This window comes from Malurus melanocephalus, unplaced genomic scaffold, assembly GCF_030028575.1.
Source record: "Malurus melanocephalus ecotype Western Australia unplaced genomic scaffold, MMel_1.1 scaffold_205, whole genome shotgun sequence".
NCBI classification, from domain to species: domain Eukaryota; kingdom Metazoa; phylum Chordata; class Aves; order Passeriformes; family Maluridae; genus Malurus; species Malurus melanocephalus.
In genome coordinates this window covers 617,437-636,069 of record NW_026623437.1, presented here as the reverse complement: position 1 = coordinate 636,069, position 18,633 = coordinate 617,437, and the positions used below count along the sequence as shown (strand labels likewise).

The 18,633-nt window shown below is 42.7% G+C and overlaps 1 protein-coding gene across 1 annotated transcript in view; it reads left to right on the top strand.

The window, feature by feature from the left end:
• The window catches only part of COL23A1 (collagen type XXIII alpha 1 chain), a gene marked incomplete at its 5' end in the record, with an annotated part of 168,830 nt that overhangs the window by 111,165 nt on the left and 39,032 nt on the right, over positions 1-18,633 (top strand). The window contains 2 exons of the mRNA XM_057373721.1: positions 9,641-9,685; positions 16,028-16,035. Of these exons, the coding sequence (XP_057229704.1) occupies positions 9,641-9,685; positions 16,028-16,035 (53 nt within the window). The remainder of the gene's footprint in view (positions 1-9,640; positions 9,686-16,027; positions 16,036-18,633) is intronic.

Sequence of the window (18,633 nt, the reverse complement as noted above, 5' to 3'; positions counted from 1 at the left end):
AGGCTCTCTGCTATCTTAACTCTGTTTTTATATGTGCTGATACCTCTTYTTTTAAATTCTGATTTTCCTGCAGCTGTTTTATACTCAGTCTCATTGCTAACCCTGTCCTTTARCATCCACATTCCCTGGAGCGAGCGCTGCTCCATTCTCTGGGCTCTGCATCCTGGACATGTAGGGCTGGMCATGGCCAAAGGGAGCTTTCACCTTGGCCAGGTATCTTAGGTTGGAGCTGTCTTGCTTTCTGATGGAAGTTTTAATTAAATTCTGGCGTACTTCTATATTTCATTTATTTCATTGGGTTGCTTAGAGGCTTGAGCAATAATTGCCAGTACCCAGCTGAAAGTGCACATTGATTTTACTCTGTTTTTTCATTTTTTTTTCTAATCAGTCCCTTTGTATTAGCCATCGTCTTCCTGCCTGTTAATTGAATTCAGACTTGAYGTGGATTAGCATTATGGCTGGAAGCCTAATTCTTTAAATGGAGACACAAATGCTGCTCTTAAGTTACCCATTAATTGCTTTTGTTTATTAAAGCTTATACATGTGGCCATTTAGGCCTCATCTGGTGATTTTAACTGCGACTGCCTCAGCTTATTTCTGCTGGAAGCTGTGCAATGTAGGTCAGGTACACRGCAGTAAAAGGGATTATATTGTTTTGATCATTCACACTTGCTACAGGAAACGCCGTGTTTTTCTAGGGAGTGAATATGGCTGTAGYATGGGCTGGCTCTGCCTAGAGAATGGAAACTGTATTTTTCATTAAACTTTATGTATTCCTTTGTTGGAAGGGTCTCAGATGGGTGGGAAAGCAAACTGTTTACACAGAGTCAATCTGGTGTTTGCCCAAGGTCAGYGGGGAGAGAAGACATTTGTACTTTWAATTATAGGCTGAATTAAAATAAGAAGCTCGTTTTAACAAACAAGAAGACTCAAGCATTTTTAAAGAAATACTTYTTTTTTCTTTCTCTGCATCTCTTTTGTAAAAATTTTTCATCACTGATTTCATTGCATTATCAGGACTCAAATGAGAAACATTGCTTATGAACAAATATAGCATCTGAATGTGGGCCAGGAATTCCTTTTACAGTGTAAGCTTTTGTGTGAAATAAAAGCCAAACAGCTGCTCACAACTTAAGTCTGAGTAAGTGATCTAATACTATTGCTCTGGTCTCAAATTTGAGGCTAAATTTCTTTGCCAAAGACCTTGTGCCAACCTACCTGGTCCCAATTTGGGAGAACAAAGTACATTGTTTCTGCTGCTCTGGGGCTGGAATCACTTCATTGGCCATTTTTTTCCATTGTAATTCCAACCCTGRCATGGGAATCTTCCACAAGGTTGAGAGTTGACTTCTCCAGTCCTCCAGGAGGTATCTCAAGGAGGAAGGTAGCTCCTCACAAGGCTGGTCTGACGTGATGTGTAGGGATATTTTATTGCACTTGAAGATTSCTTCTGGCTTTTCATTGACTTTGCTTTTTTTTTTCCTCAGATCTTCTCTTCTCAGTCTTTTTCTTCTACTTCTGCCATGCTCTTCATCAGCTGCTCTGCAGGCTTTCCCTGCCTGGAAATTCTGCAAAGAAGAGAACTTTTCTAGTTGTGAAAAAGACAATATCCCACACTCTCAGGCAGAGGCTSTATCCCTCAAATATACAGTTATGTGCTTGCCCTTTCACAAARGGTTATAATCTCCAAAGAATTTGAGTTGTGCTCTAAATGTACAGCTAGAGCTTAAGTTCCTGTAAGATTTATTGCAAACATATTAGCAGAAGGGAGAAGAAGGATCCATAGGCCARAAAATGTCATGTCCTCTCCCACGATGGTGACAGCCTTAGCTGCACCCAGAGAAATCTCAGGGTGACCCCAGCTTTATTCATCTCAGCACAAAACTGAGATTTACGTGCTTGCTCTAAAAAATTGCTATTTGAATAGAAAATAAAAATGAGGACAATTGAGGCATGTATATGTCATGTTTACCAGTTTACACTGTGATTTTTTTTTCTACTTAAAAGAGAGAAGATTTTATTTTCTTTCTTTTTTTTTTCTTTTGTTTTTCCTTGGGTCAGCAACTCTCTGCTTGCAGATGGTCTGYTTTCTTTTTGTGTCATTTAGGGGATGTGGTTTAGGGACTTAGAAATGCTGGGTTAATAGTTGGATTTAATGATCTTAGATGTCWTTTCCAACCTAAATGAGTCTGATTCTTAGATTAACTGCTCATTGGATAATTTAGGGCASAGTGAATTCACATACCAATTTAATTTTGAGTGTCTGGGAGGAGGATCACCTGTGTCTATCTTCCATCACTTAGCCCTGTTGAAGACAGTGGCAGTGTGACTGGATGTTTTATTTTGGGTAAAATTATTTTGAGCAAACAATCTCGTTAATATCTGTAATTGCAGCTGCTTATTTGTGTGACCCCGTTATCATTGTGATAAAATGTGATTTTTTTTTAGTTTTGTTTTGTACAGCTTTTATGTGTGACAAGGCTTCATCCACACGGAGGGGATTTTGCTGTTTGCATTTTGCTTGGGTTCTGTTTCACCAAGATGTGCTTTTTCCCCTCTCTTTTGAAGCATATGGCATCATGTAGCCCTGGTCAAGGGTTAATGCAGATAATGGGAGTAGAAACAGCTCCAGAAGCTGAGTTCATATTTGCTTGACAGGTTATTCCTGATCTTCTCCCTTTATAGAGATGATGATGCTTGTTCCATAAGGTGTAGAAAACAAAATAGTTCTTACAAAGGTGGAGAAAATGCCTTCTGTATGCAGGGGATTTGGGGTGGAGAGAAGGTTACACAGGAGAAAAATGTTTCTTTTTGAAGAGCACAGGAGGAAGAATTTAACAGGTTTTTCAGAGATGCTGAAATAGTCACATGTAAGTGCAGTGTTGGATGAGTCTGGAAACAGGAAAACTTTGATTTTTATGTTGAGTTTGATTTGCAACATGGAGGCAGATTCTGTTGGTGATATTATTGTGATGGTTGTGGGTGTGTTCCTAGGATGTGCTTGGCCCYATCCCTTGGATGYTTTATGGTTTGCACATGGCAGCTTTTGCTCCCCTTCACAGGAACCTGGGAAGCAGCAAGGGTGGGAAATCCTGCCAGAGGGGGCATTATCCACAGACTGTATCTGCAAGGGTGGGAATAACAATTAAATACAGAGGAGCTGATTTTTTTTTTTTTCTTAAAATCTCCAATATATTCACTTCTCTATAGTTACTGGGATTTTCTCTAGTTACCCAAGAAACCACATGATTCAGCTGCTCTCAAAGTCTTAACTTGCTAGTTTCTCTTCTCTTTTTTCATATATTGAAAATGACAAAGGGTATTTTTATTATTTTTTTTCCTCTGTGAGATCTTGGCTCTGGAATGGCTAATTCTGATTGTAGATAAGACGCATTAGCTTTGAGTACTTCCGTGCTCCAAAGATGCAATTCATCAAAACCCAAGTACTTTGTGTCAGATCTGAATGTTTCACAAGAGATTTTGTAATCCAACATGTCAAACTTGTTTAAATGCGAGATTGCAACCAAAAGCTGAAGGGAGGAATAAGTGCTTCATTATCTTCCTTACCTTACAGAAGTATCTTGAAGTTMTTAGAAAAAAGGAGAATTGTCTTATTTCTGCAAGAAATACTCAGCTACCTCATGCTGTAGAGGTTCTCCTGAGATGTGCATCTGCTGCTTGTGTTGGTTAACAGGTTGGTGTTTCATCAGGCAGATTTAGTGGTTCAAGTACAGCAATTATCATTTTCATCTGCTGAATAAATCCATTGCTGGTGACTGCTTGATTCTTCCCAGAGGTGACTTTTGTGTTAGAAATTTGAACAAGAAAAAGACCTTGAGGGTGTCTGTTTGCTCATCTGTTCTGGGCAGCACTGCTTTCAGTAACCCAATGCTGAAGACAAAATAAGGACCATGAATTTCAGTCAAATGCAGTGGGAGTTTGGCATCATTTCTGTCCCCCAGCTCTGTCACTACATGGATTTTCCTACCTTGTATCCACAGAAGAAAATCAGTCAGTGTTCCTTTTCCAGATTCACGTTGATTCAGCCATGTCTGACTTGCCTAACCAGTAAGTCCCTGAAATGAAGCGATTGTGACCTGAATGGTTTTTTTTTTAAGTTTTTCTAAGTGTTTTAAGTGAGTAGGAGCATATGGGGACAATGAACAGAGCTGGTCACTGCTCTCATGAAGAAACATGAAACCMAATCTGTGTGCGTGTCTGTGCATAGACACTTTCTGAAAGATGTTCAAAGTTCCCATCTCTGTCCAGGACTTGGAGCAGCTGTCTCRGCGCAGATGTGGAAAACTGAAATCTGCCATGAAAACTTTTTTACCTTGCTTATAGCAGCCCCCACAGCTGCCAAAATATGCATCCTCTTGTTTTAAAAATAGAGAGGGGTAGGTTGAAAACATCTGCTCCTGCCCTGTGCTRCAGCTGTGCCAGTGTATTATCTGGGAATGGCCTGAGTAAGACCAGCCATAACTAGAGAAGAAAAATCCCATGTTTGATGTAAGTGCAATYGTGGCTTTATTCCAGTCACTTCTTAATTTATATCTCAGATTCAGTTTATCTTCGTGCCCTGATGACTAAACAAAAGAGCTRTATGCACTTGACTGTTTGAAGAAACTGTCTCTGGGTGTGGGAAAAAAAGAAAAAAAWTATTTAGGGGTGGTGGTGGGGAATGCAGAGTATGGAGTGAGAGGTACCATCTTGGTTGTTTTAAATGGAGCATAATCAGAGCTTTGGTTTCAGTGGGTGTGCATGTATCATTTCACACTTTGAATGAGCTTGAATTTTATTTTTATTTCCTTTGCAMCAAGCATCCACTCAGGGTAAGAGGGAGTTTCTCTCATTACAGGTAAAAAAACAACCTAAACACCCTAAATTTCTCCCTGGTCTTGAAATACCGTGTCATGTCAAGCTGTTATACCTTGTGTGTGGGTTTTATGGGTGCTGCTGAATGTTAGATTTGGGGCTTGGATTTTCTCTGCTGCGTCTTGTTTTTTAATTTCAATCTGCACCCCATCCCCTCCTGCATATCCCTCATTTTGGGGCTTATTTTAGCTTAGCTCTAGAAAAAGAAGAGTTTGAGACTGTAAACCTTCAGTGCTGATGTCCTGAGATGCTTTAGTCAAAGCATATTTTAGATACTGCCCTTTACTATTCCGATGGTAACAGCAATATTCCAGTGTGGCTCCTGGAGYGGATGTTTTGTTCCCTGAGATTGAGCACAGCTCCCCAGGGCATTGTGAGGAAGATGCTTTTGAAGGTGTGAGAAGGAAAACAATTTCTTGCTTCTTTTATACCTTGGAAGCAGCTGGCTCAGGTGTGGAACTGCAAGGAGCTCTCCCCAGCTAAACCCCAAAGATTCCTTTCTGGGTGGTTTTTGCTAACACAAAACCTAGCCCAGGATTACAGAGAGCTTTAGGGACACTGGAGCCAAACTTAAATTGAATCTAGATATTACCTTTTTATTTTGTTTGTTTTATCTGGAACACTTCTGCAGACCTTAGGTGCTGCATGTTTCCAATCTCCATCTGGTATTTGCTTGGAATCTTTGGGTCTGCTGGAATCCGGAGCCAGAAAGGTTCACACAAAGTGTTGTGACCCAAAACTGTTTAATCTCAGATCTGCAGCCTCAGCCTGACTCCAGCACCTGATGAGCATCAGCTGAGCAAGCATTGAGCATCTGACTTTGCCCATGAACCAGAAACCTTCTCCTTGGGGAACAGAGGGGTAAATTGGCCTTTGTGCAGGAACAGCCAGCTCAGCCAGGGCCACAGTTTCTTTGTGCTCAATACCAGACCCTACAGTGCTCTGCTGCAAAGTTCTCCTTCCCTTCCTTCTAAGTGAAGCCATATGGAAAAAAAAAAAAAATCTACTTTTTGAGCATGGCTGAACCAACCAATTTGTTAAAGCCATTCTTCTGGCTGATTCATTTTTAACTGAAAAAAACACTGAGATATTGGAAGCATCTTGAAAAATGCCAAAAGGGAAGAAGGGGAAACAAGATAAACCATTTGAAGCTCATAAAAGGAAAAAAAAAGAATTTAAGTGCAACCACATGAGTGGTGTAAAATTGGTGTAATACTCAATCCCATGTTAGAGCACAATGTGTTAGATATGAGTTCCTCTAGAAAATAAGGCCCTAAAAGTAATCTTAATATTTATGATTGAGAGTTCACAACATGCTCAGCTCAATGTGTCATGCTTGCAAGGGAAAAAACCCTCTGGTTTAAAGATCCACTAAGACAGGTCTTCATTGCACTTGGCCAAGGTTTTTACTTGAATGCTGTTCCCAACTACTTCTTTGGATCAATGTAACAAAAAACCAAAAAAAGTTCTCAAGAGTCTCAACAGCACATGGCTGGAAGGGAGAGATGGACCCAGATTTATGGAACATGACTGTATAAATGTTCTCAGTGGAAAAGGATGATTTGTGGGAGAAAGGTGAGGGAAGGGCACACATTGGTGCCACAAGTTCCTGGGTAAAATGTGCTTCACTRGCATAACATTTAAAAAGGCATTGGCATTCAGAGAGGTTTTGCTGGGCTCTCGTCCTTGCTGACATTTCAAGCTCACTTTGTCCTCAACAAACATTGGTTTTACCTCATGCCCAAGAGTGATTTGCCCAGGCAGAAGGTGGATAAACTTCTGAAGGGATGGCAGGCACCARCACAGCCTCCCAGCCATGGGAACGTGGGTCAAGGACCAGATTTGGTGGAACTATGAGGGCTAAAAAGAACCAAACACACACAGTGCCATAGGCCTGTTCCCCTGGCATTGATGAATTATGGTGCTTGTTGAGCAGCCCAATTAGCAATGGGTAAATTAGTTCAAACAAAGGTTATTTACTCTGGACAAGTACATGGGTTTGGCTTTTGACAACATTTTACGTGAACTACAAGGTGGCGTTATTTTTAATATTTCATTTACTTGGGTGACATGGCTGCAGCACAGCAGTTGTGAGTCTGTTTACTGTGAACTTTTTACCTTGTTTCTGAGGAGCTATTCTTCAGATACATCCATCATCTCTTCCTCATAATATTTTCAAATAGCAATGTATTTCATTCTCTTTCTTTGTCTTTGGGTTACTAAATCTATCATCTTACTGGGAAACTTACRCTATTGTCAGTAATTGCATATTATGCCCTGGATTAAGGCTGTTTAGCTTGAACGTGACAAGTTGTTTAAAAATAGACTGTTATGCTTTGTGTTCGTTCTCCTCTCCAAAACTCTCTTTCATAACAATGTAAATAAAGGACTCCCAGGACTGATACAGCGGGGCTGGCACAGTTRGAAGAAAAGACTCGCCTATTGCCCAATTTACTTTAATGCAACATAAATCTTAATTATATTGAACAAGCATCAGGCTGTGAGGTCTTGGGAGATGGAGTCATTAGGTAACAGTTTACAGGGAACATTTATCTCCAAGAAAATTCCCAGGCCTCCTTAATTTCCTTTGTAGTTTCTTAAAGGGGTTGAAAACAAGAGGTGTAAGGTAGATGAGCTTTKTGCCCAGTTCATTAAGCAGAATCCAAACTAGAGCCTCCAGAATAGGCTAGAAATTGCTAAAATAATAAATTCCTATTGTGCAGACCATAGATTTTATAAGATCTGCAGAGTCTGAGGTTGCAGATGGCATTAATGACTCCTGGGCTGCTCTCCTGTGGGAGCTGCGAGGTCTCTGCCCTGCTCACCCCCATCTGCATCACAGGATTGACACTTGCAGCTCTTGCCCAAAGTAAATACTGGGTTTGATATTTTTCTTTTCAATCCCCACTGATATTTTSTCTCCTTAGAGACATTTCCTAACCCAGCTACTGAACGGCAGCAGAATTCTAAASGTGGTTTCCAATATGCTATTTTTTTCCCTACCAAATTGCTTTCAGATAAAAGCCAGTAAAACAGATGAAAATGGATTTTTAAGTTTTTCCTCTCTCAGTTTTGGTTTATCTCACACTTGCCACAAGGAATATCTTTAAAATATATTTGTAATTTTGTGTGCTGCACCCACTCTACAGATTTCCTGTGAGGCTGGAGGGAAAGAATTTTAAGATCACAAAATGGTTTGGGTTGGATGGGTCCATTAAAGAACATCATTTAAAGTCCAATCCCCCTGCAATGAGCAGGGACACCTCCARTTAGATCAGATCAGTCAAAGCTCCATCCAATCTTTGAGTGTTTCCAGGGATGGGGTATCTACCATCTCACTGGACAGCCTGTGTTGGTGTAGACAAGAATCGCTTTTTCCATTGTGGCATGAAATATTAAGAAATACCTTAAACTTAAAAAAAATATTAATAATTAGTATTAATTTCCCTTTTTATACAGAATTTTTGGTTTCTTTCAGATTTCTTGCATTCTCAGCTGAATGGCTCCAGCCTGAGCTTTCCATGGGAGCTCTGTGCATTCACCCTTTGATATCAACCCTCCTTTCAGCTGCCTAAAAGCATCACTGCCAGCTCATTACCTGCWTCTTTAAACACTCATCCTCCCTCTCCTACACCTTCATTAGGACATCTCCTCCTTCCCAGGAAGAACCCTGTGCTTTCCACCTGCCACCAGCAGAAGGGGTAAAGCAAAATGCTCACTGAGAGAGCCACTTCAGATTAAACAGACCCAGGGGGAGTCAGGGGAAAAGCAGGGAAGGATTTAGCAAGGCTGGTTGTTAAAGCAGCCCCTGTACCCCAGGGCTGCTGGGGGTCACACTCCCAAAATCAGTGGTGCAGGTAGAGGGACTTTAATTGCTCAGTACGGATGGTCTCCAGGGTTGAAAAAGGGGCTTCATCAGATCTGTGGTCCCTCTGCAAAGCAGCTTGACTTGGGGATGGAGGGAGCAAACCTTTTTCCTGGCTGTAATGTGCTTTCAAGGATTAGAGGCTGAAAATGTTTGTTTGTTGGTTTTTTTTTCTCTTCCCCATAGAAACTTGTGAGGAAGTCACAACTGGCATTTCTTACCAATCCTTGCAAGGGGTTCTGTCTGCAGGTTGCCAATCCCACAACGAGGGAGCAAATGGGATTTGGGGCTCCCACTGGAGCTCTGTGGTGGGCTGGGGAGGGGGAGTGCTGGACAGTGCACCCAGACTTCAAAGAGGAGAGCTCCAGGCTGTGGCTGAAATTCTGGAGATGCAGTTGCAYGTTTGAGCACAGAAATGTTTATGCRACAGGGAAAGTTCTGATAGGAGCATAGAAATATTTAATGATCTTTGTTTATCATCCTTTTCCAGTAGAAAGGAGAGGGATCAGTGTTGTTTCACAGATAAAAAGCAAATATTGTGATTTTCAAGGCTGTAGCAGCACACAGGGACTGAGCAGCAATGCCACCCACCCAGCAAAGGCTTTTTTTCCAGAATTTTGGAGCGTGCTAGACCTGGGGTTCTCTACTATGTCAGCAACACTTACAACTTCAAAACCTGCTTCCCAGCTTGCCTAGGAGCCTGATCTTGGGGGTTTTTCCACCAAAATTACGTTGTGGGAAAAAGTGGTATTTAAGATGTGCAGCTTACTAGTTTTTTTTGGTATTTGGGAAAGGTGGGAAGGCATGAGGTGGGTGCAAAGGGAAGGACACGTGGTGGAGACTCTCCTGAACTTGCTGTTTTTGGGGCATCACCAACTCTGTGCTCTCTGCTTCCCACAGGGCCCCCGGGGCGGCGAGGGAAGCCCGGCCGGCGCGGAGAACCCGGTAAGCATCGATGGCACCCAGAGCTCTGGGGGACACGGGGGGTGTGGGACACTTTGGGTAGTGGCACCTGTCACCTCCATCAACAGGCTGTGCAGCAGGGGCTTCCTACGTCCTTCGTGCTGGATGTGAAGGGTTTTATTGAAAATCAAAAATAACCGAACAAAAACAGCCCCCCTGAACTGGAAAACCCAAAAGCAAACAAAAAAAAAAAATGAAAAGAAAGAAACAACCAACCAACCAAAACAAATCCCACTTGAACAAGCAAATCTCACTCAAACACCCAATGCTGTTTTGTATTTGTTCCATTCCTTTATTCTTCCTTTGGAGAATTCAGCTCCATCCCTGCCTCCTCCAGCACTGGAGAGGGACAGGGAATCAGCACAGAAATAGAGAATCCCCCAGCCCTGTTAGATGGGAGGTGTTCATGTGTCCCTGCATCACCTGCCAGCCTCAGGGTGGTGGTGTCTGCATTTGGGAGCCAGGGATACCCAAACCTCAGCCTTCCTGGGCATCAGTGTGCCCTCAGCCTGGGGAAAGTACAGAGCAGCCTTGCTGGGGGTTTTCTCTTGCTGGCTGTAATTCTGTGTTTGTGTCACTCAGGTGTATCTGGTGAGGTTTGGGGCTCCTGTCCCTGTCTTTGAGAAAGCACAAACCCTGTTTCAGCTGGGCAGAAGTGCTGTTTGCATTCTGCTTTTGGATCTGAGTGCTGCTGGAGAAGGGACAGATGCAGCTGCTGTTGCTCTTTCTGAGGAAAACAGAAAGGGATATGCTCAGAAAGCCACAGGGTTTTTGGGATTGTACCAGAAAGCAGAATATCAGATTTTACCTGTCTCAGCTCTTGGGTTGTTGAGCATTGAGTGAATGAACAGAAGCCAGGCAGATTTTGATTTAGTGAGAAGGCTGTTCTTTGGTGCCTCTCACTAAGGAAAATTCACAACTGGGAATTTTAGAAGGCGAACATCGCTTTCGCATCACCAGTGTTTTAAACACTTTTTTAACTCTGAGGAAAGGAAATTGAGGGGATGTGTGCTGCACATCAGCAGCAGCACATGGACTGATGGACAAGAAAGGCAGGCAGGCATTTCAGAGTACAGTCAGTGTTTTCTGAGATATTTTTGTTCCTGAAGCATCAGGGATTCACTCCTGGCCCAGGAATAGGTGCTGATGGGGTGGTGGTGGATCCCAGCCAGCTTTGTTAATTTGTTTCATTTTCCCAGAAGTTGGGGCTGTAGGAATGGCCCTCAGACAGCTTTGATTCTTTTTTTTTTTTTTTTTTTTTTTTTTTTTTTTTTTTGGTTGTTTTTCAACTCTCACCCAAGGGCTTTAAGGAGCACAGTGGAATACAGCATCCAAGCAAGGGCAGCTGGGGAGGTCAGCCAATGGATCTGATTTTATATGCAGGCATTCATGTAAATGCTGTGCAAGATGTGTCTCTGGCCCATACAAAAATCTGGGAGGTGGCTCTGAGCCCTTCAATCTCCTCTCCTTGCTTCAAGCAAAGCTTTTGCAAAGCACCGTTTGCCCTCGTGCTGTGACACATTTGCAAATGCCACTTGAGCATCCCTCTGATGGAACAGAAAGCTGCCAGAGAATTGGTGCAGAGCCAGCAAGAAAACAAGCATTATATATATAAAAAAAAATATTGATTTAAAAAAGTTCAAAAACCTTAGTAATAACTTTTTTGAATTTTCTGTGATTGTGGAGGAGAACAGAGAAGAGTGCAKCAGCCACAGGGTGAGGCTGGAAGGGGCAGAGCAGTGAAATGCCAGGAATGCAGCTCAGAGCCTGTGGATTGCCCCAGTGCAGATAGAGACACCCAGGGAGCAGCCATCCCGCTGTGTATTGCTCTTGGCCGCGCTGCCAYGTGTTTGTTTTTCCAGATAACTTGAATATATATTTCTATATTTGTTTGAGAAGCTGACCACACATAAACCAGGTCCTTGTTCCTTYGCTACAGCTGATAAATGCAAATAGAACTTTGTTTGTGTAGCACGCTGGTGTCCATCCCTGGGGACCCTGCCTGCTTTGGGCTTCACAGCCTCCAGACAAAGGCTGCTGGAGAGCCAGGAGGCTCAGCCCTGCCAAGGGAAGTGTTTTTCTCTGGCATTTGTTGAAATGGTCATGSTGAAAAGCTTTTTTGGATTCATATTGAAACTTTCAGTGTGTATCTCTAAGAAACAAGCAGAGAAACTATTAAGAGATACTCCTGTCCCTTCTAATCAAACCCCCCTGTTGATTTAAACCAAGACTGAATTTTGCTTTTTTCTTCTGCCATGATGGATTCAGATAACATAAATTAATCCAACAGCTCTGTTTCTCTAAACTAAGAATTCATCATCACGAAAACACATTGGGGCAGCAGCTCTCTTCCACAGACATATGCCACACTAGAAAAAGATTAATATTTAAACCATTTCTGGAGAAAAAAAAAATTAGCTGTTTAGACTGTTTGGAAGTGGGACAAACCTGGCTGCACATGCTCCAAAAAACACTGAAACTGTGGGGGTCACACGCCTAGGGCAGGCAGTGGGTCCTGCTGGGGCCCTGCCTTGGGGCTTGSTGGTTTATTTTGCTGCAGAGAAGCATAAAAGCAACGAGTTTTCCCCCTGGGGAAYCCTGGAGGGCAGAGAGGGCTGCACTAAACCCMAGCYCTTCCTTTGGGCTTCACATCTCTGRTGGCAGCTTGAGCTTCCCACGGTGGCACGACTGTCCCCGCTGTCATCCTGCGCTGACCTCGGACACAAGGATCAAGGACCTGGGGASTGTTTCTGCCACCATCAGCCCAGCTGAACAAACCAGGGGGTAATTGGCTCAAAAGGCTCCGTCCAACCCATTTTATTTGCTCTSTCCATCACCTGGCCCTGAGGGAATCACTGCTGCAGCATCAGAGTAGGGATGGAGTGGCTGCAGGGACAGTCACCTGTGTGCTCCTACTGGAAAAGGTGTTACTTTTAAAAAACAATTTATCCAGTCTTCCTGCCAGGAGGCCGGGAAATTCACACCAGCAGCCTGTCTGGGAGGTGTCACTTTGGCTGTTTGGTGTGGTCCAGCCTGTCCTGAGCTCCATTCCATCCTCCCAGGGCAGTCACAAGGCTTCCAACACCCTCATTCCTGCCCATGAGCAGCAGCAGCTCCTTTCCCAGCTGGAAAGAAAGCACAGCCTTGAAAACCTGTGTTCACCCATCCTTGGGAGAGGCATTTAAAAAGAAAAAACACATTTTAATACAATTCCATGTGGGATTTTCAACCTTCTCTGACTGTGGGGTGGAAGAAARGTTTTGCAGCACTCGCTGTCACGGTTGGTCCTGACAGCCAGCCTGCTCATCTCAGATACAGTTCTTTTTCCTTGCCAAAGGCAAAATCAGGTTTAATGTCATGTTAGCTTATTTTTTCAATGTGATATGTCCCAGTGAGGACACAGTTCAACCATCAGAGTGAGGGTTTGTGAAATTACACGGATTTTTGCCAGGGATCTGGGAGGTTTTGCTTCSCCTCTTGCTGCCAGCTGGTGCTGCGTGAGTGGGATGGGGTACGGATGCACAGCCCTCCCAGGGCTTTGTGTTTATTTTTTTTTTTAATTGATCCATGCCAGGGTGTTCCTGAAGGATGGATTAATAGGATCCAGGATTTGGGAGCTTTGTTTAAGTACTGGTTCAAAGTCTTTGCACAACTTGATGATGGGAGATGATGTCCCTGTCTCTCCTAATACCACTCTGCTTTCTTCCCCTGGCTTGAAGATTAGTCCAAAAACTCATCTGAAGCTCAAAATCCCTCAAGATAAACCAGGAGAAAATCCCCATGAAATGTTCAGTTTGGGAAATCTCTGAGTAAGGCTCAGCTCTCCTCACACGGAGCAAGAGCTGCCTGCAGACATTGACCCCCAAAGCTGATGGCTGAGATGGTGTTGGGGAGCACCTGTTTGCATCAGCTCCAGCCCAGGGGGATAAATATTGGCTGTTTTAGGCACAAAATTGCCTTTACAGGTGGGCCTGAGAGGGCATTTTTTTGATGAAGCGTCGTTTCATTGGAAAATCCTGACTCGGCATAATTTCTGTTTCTGGCAGAAAAGGTTTTGTTTACAAAATGTTTTCATTTCAAAAGCAGTTTTTGGGGAAATGTGTTGAAATTGTTGAATTGGGATAAAAGTCTTCTGCCTACCACCCATGACTTTTTCTTTCCAAATTTACACTATGCTACGAGTGTTGCCATAACTTGAACTTCTAAAAATTTTTTCTTCAAAGGGTTTTTTTTTTGTTTGGGTGGGCTTTTTTCTTACAACTATTCTGTTTATGCAAATATCCTGATTTGGAGCAAGAAAGAATCTGAAGTTTTTTTAAAAGGGAAAAACCCCAATGTGACGTCTATGCAGGGAAATGTTATTTTTCTCCCAGCCCTACACATACTTAAAATCCTGTATTTTACATATCAAGATTTACACTTTCAAATCTACTGGCCATGTGATTGAGTGGACAAGTGTAAATATGCAGTTGTTATTCACGTGTGGCTGCATGTAGGTAAATCACAGAAAACTGAATTTATTTTATTTGGATTTTCACTGCTCCCCATATTTTTCACTATGAACAACCTGTGCCAACCTCATACYCAAGGACTTCTTTTTCTTCTGAACTCCAGGAAAACATCTAATCTGTCCCAAATTTGCTGTCAGTAATGAGCCTCTGCTAGGAGAGCACATTCCCTGTGTGCCCCAGCACTGAGGCATAGGGAGGAGTTAAAGGTCAACACACAGTGAGAAATAGGTTTTTTTTCCCAGATTTTGTGACTTCTTATGACTGTAGCAGTTGTTCTCCTTTGTTACTCATGCCTCAGTTATTCCCCTTATATCATCCTGAATTATTGACTCTATGTGCATGTATGCACATATTGTGTGTTTAAATACACATAACCATGTATTAATATGGATTTTTTTTTTAATTATATTTTTTTACATCTTCATATGGCCACAGATATGTGTTTGCCACCTTAGGGATGGATTATTTACTCTTTAGAGCTGCAACAAAGTCCCCTCTGACTCCTCCTGAGCTGTTGGAAAGCTCTGGCTGGTTTTGTTTCCCCTGCCTGGCTCTCTCCTCTCATGGTGGGAGAGTTTGCATGATAAATGATTTGCAGATTTAACAGAAACATCATCTTATCCCAAAACTTCCAAGCTGAAAAAATACTTGGGAATAAATGCCTGTGACCTGTCATTTCCCATATGTTTGTGTACTGCTGGGGATGATGCCACTGTGACCCTCTAGGGTTTGGATATACAAAACAACATTAATGTTGGTCAATCAGGAAATCTGGCTCATTAATTTTTAATGAGTTTAGATTTTCACCTCCTGCTAGCACAGCTGCCCATGTTCTTAAGGAATCCTTTGGTGTTTCCAAATATCTCCGTGCCTTTGCAGACTTGATACGAGGTGTTCACCCCTGGTTGTAGCAGCATCATCCCTGTTCAGGGTAAATCAATCACATTGCACTGCATTTGCAGATTATTATTTTCTTTCTCCTTTTCCTCCTAAAATCAGCCCCCCAGTTAATTTGTTACAKAGTTTTAAGTCCACAAAGGCTCTTTCCAAGTTTTATTTGTTAGAAAAAGTATTTTCAACTTGTTTATTCTTTATTTCAACCTTTCAAACTGATTCTCACTAGTCAAAATTATTAGCAGTAAATTCTGACACTCTTTTCAAAGAAACTTGCATCTCTTGTGCAATGAGCCCACAGTGATGAGATGGCTAGATCAGGGGCAGCTCCTGGGTACCAGATCAACTTCTTTATTTATTGTTGAACTGCAAAATATTAGATTTTCTTCCATAGGAAACAAGTGTCTTGTGGCCAGGCTGTTGAGAAAATATGGTCAGCAAACCAAAAAGTGATGTTGTGCCTAAGAGGAGAAAAGATCAACAGGTTTAACTTTGTGCCTTAATGAAGATTTATCTAGCTTTAATTGTCCAACGGTGAAAGATTGGTGTTACTCCACTGAAGGGGCTGGAGAACACCCAAAGGTGCATTTTCAGACACCCCCATTCCACTCTGATTTTTGGATTTAGGAGAAGAAAACACTTTAAAAGTGCTCTTGCCTGCACGTGTTGGGGGGAAAAGCAGTAGCTGCGAAAAGGAAAGCAGGCAACAAATTCCRAAGAGATTATAATTGGTACATGATTGAAATCCCATATTAAAATAATTTCCTGCCCRCTTCTCGAGACTTAGTCTTGACTTTTCCACAAAAGGGCTTTTGTGGGTAGCCTGGTGTAAGTGAGTTAATAAATCAGGTTTATGATTCTCAGTTAATAAACTGGCACAGAGCCACTGRCTTCTGTATTCAGAAGGAATTAAACCAAGGAGAGCCAGTTAAATCTTCTGGTCTGGGGGGAGCTGTGAAGTTGTCCCTGCCCAGGTGTGGCTCTGGGCTGTGTTTGTGTGACTCTGACCCCCTTCAGGTGACAGACACACACCAGTGGGGTGGCTCTTGGTGCACTGCCAGCCATTTCTTGCTGCCACTCCTCATCCTTAGGCTTTTCTTATTTGTTGTTKTTTTTTTTGTTGTTGTTGTTGTTTTTAATTCAACTTAGCGATGTTTTTAATTTTAAAACAATTTTTAAAAATCCTTGAAAAGGTCTTCGCTTGAAATACGCTTCTTGAATAATATTGTTTAATATAAGATGAACAAAGCTCTTTTCTTTTTCTCCTCCATTTTAAGCTTTCCCACATTTTTTTTTGTCTTTTCTAATTGTGCCTAGTTTCTGGTTTTGATCAGGCAAGAATCAGAGCATGAAGAATTCCCAAACTGGTGAACTCGAGTGTGATGTGGATTGCTCTGGGTTAGGTTCACCTCAATGTGGCACCAGTTTGGGCAAGCATTGGGAAAGCTGCAGGGTGTGGCTGGAGAGCACCCTGCTCTGCTGGGGGWTGTGGGGGATGTTCTTTTCTCTGCCCCTGGCACCCAAAGCCCAACGTGGATGTGATGGGTGTGCCCCTGGATGCAGGCACTGTGCATCAGCTGTCCCTGGACACCAGCAGGGCCTCAGGGGGTGACACAGGGCTGTGGGGTCGTGGGACACGTTCTGGGGTCAGGGAGGGATGGGGACCATCCCACAGCAGCGTTTGGGGTCTGTGGAAGCTGCAGCAGTGTCTTTGGAAGGTTCCCACTGCACTGCTCCTCTGGCTTTTGTGAGCTTGCTTCTGCTGCTCTTGCATTACCTGAAGGATAAATAAGGTCCGTGGTGAAAATACAGTTTTTTCTCCTAAAAATTGGCACATTTTTCTGGCCATGTCTGTCTGCTTTTTSCTGGCACTGCTGTGTACCATAGGTGATCCCCACCCTGAACTGCCTTGTGAGATGCTCAGGGTTGTGTGGGGGAGAGGGAACAGAATCCTACTGTRGAAAAGATGGGAAAAGTGTGTTTTTACACCATCAGCACTGCTGTGCCTGCAGCACAGGTGAGATGGTCCTGCAGCAGGAGGATGCAGATGGTGCTRAGTGTATCTGGAAAGTCATCACATGGGCATTGGACTGAAAAGCCCCAAATCACTCTGATGTTGTTTCCTGCAATATGTTATTTTAACAGATTATGCTTTTCTCTTTGTAATTGACTCTTTTTCTCTTTTGTTTTTCTTTTGTTTTCCAGGACCTGCAGTAAGTATCGTGGATTTTACTGTTGGATCAACAAAGTTAAGGCTTCCCCTTCCCCTGCCTTTCAGTGTCCTTGCAAAAGCAAAGCATTTTTTGGTAGAGGTGTGTCTGGAAACAAAATCGGTACCAGATGCTGCTGTGTGTTTTTTTCATGATTGTAGACAAATGGGGGGGGGGAGAATTTTAAAATGTTTAAATCGCTGCCCTAAGGGACTTCCAGTAATTTTAAACTCAGAAAATATTCAGTGAAAAAGAGTTTCCCTTTAAAGAGTTCTTTAGTCTGCCTCTATTTACAGAAAGAGTGCTGTACTAATACTTTAACATGTTAGTGGGTTTATTGGTTCTAAAGCTCTGTCTTGCTTTTCTTATCTGTCGTGTTTCCAGCATTTAATATGGGTTTGGTCACCTCACAAGGGGGGCTAGAGGGAAAACCATAGCTTGCTTGCTTCTTTCTTTGAAGTCTTGGGTAGAATAATGAGCATTCCTACCAATGCAACCAGAAAATTTATGGGCAAATAGTTGTTTGAAGGGGTAATAGCTGAAAATGTGTCAACTCCTCCTTTCAAATGTTCAGACATGCCTTTGGCTGTGCCACCACATCCAAATCTGTTGTTCTCCTGCTGGTTTTGGAGTGAGAATTTATGTTTTGTTTGTGCCCTCCAAGCTGCTGAGGGTTTGTATAAAAAGAAAAAAAAAGAGTTGTAAGAATTAGGTGCTTCTGGTTTTCTACCTTTTATCCCCCAAATGAGGAGAGGTGTAGGCTGTTTGCAGCCACTTTTCCCTGTCTGTGATTGCACTAACAGAAGCTTTCCTTGATGTTGCTCTCTTCCTACAGAGCCTCACTGGGTTGAAAAGGGCTCATTTTAGGGAAGATAAATTTGGTGACTCTTCCTGGGTTAATTAATTTCCAGTTCTGTTTTGGTGACAAGGTGTGCATGTGAGGTGTGGGGGCTGTCCCAGCAGGGTGGCTTTGGTTCTCCTGGTGTTGGCAGCACTGCCTGTGGGTTTGGTTAGGGATTTTCAGCCCTTTGAACTTTTGCTACTGTTTCAAGTCCATTTTTTAATGTAAAGACTTAAGAGAGGTTTGAGTAAAATGATTTTTGGGACAACAGAAAGGATACTGGGATTCTGCCTGTTTACAACTCCATATTCACACCTTTAAGGGACATTAGCCCCTTGAGTAAAGTTCTTTGGCTTTTCTGCCCAGGATTAGTGTGGCAGTTTGGTTGTGTTCAGGGGCTGTTTGGTTGTGTTCAGGGGCTGTTTGGTTGTGTTCAGGGGCTGTTTGGTTGTGTTCAGGGGCTGTTTGGTTGTG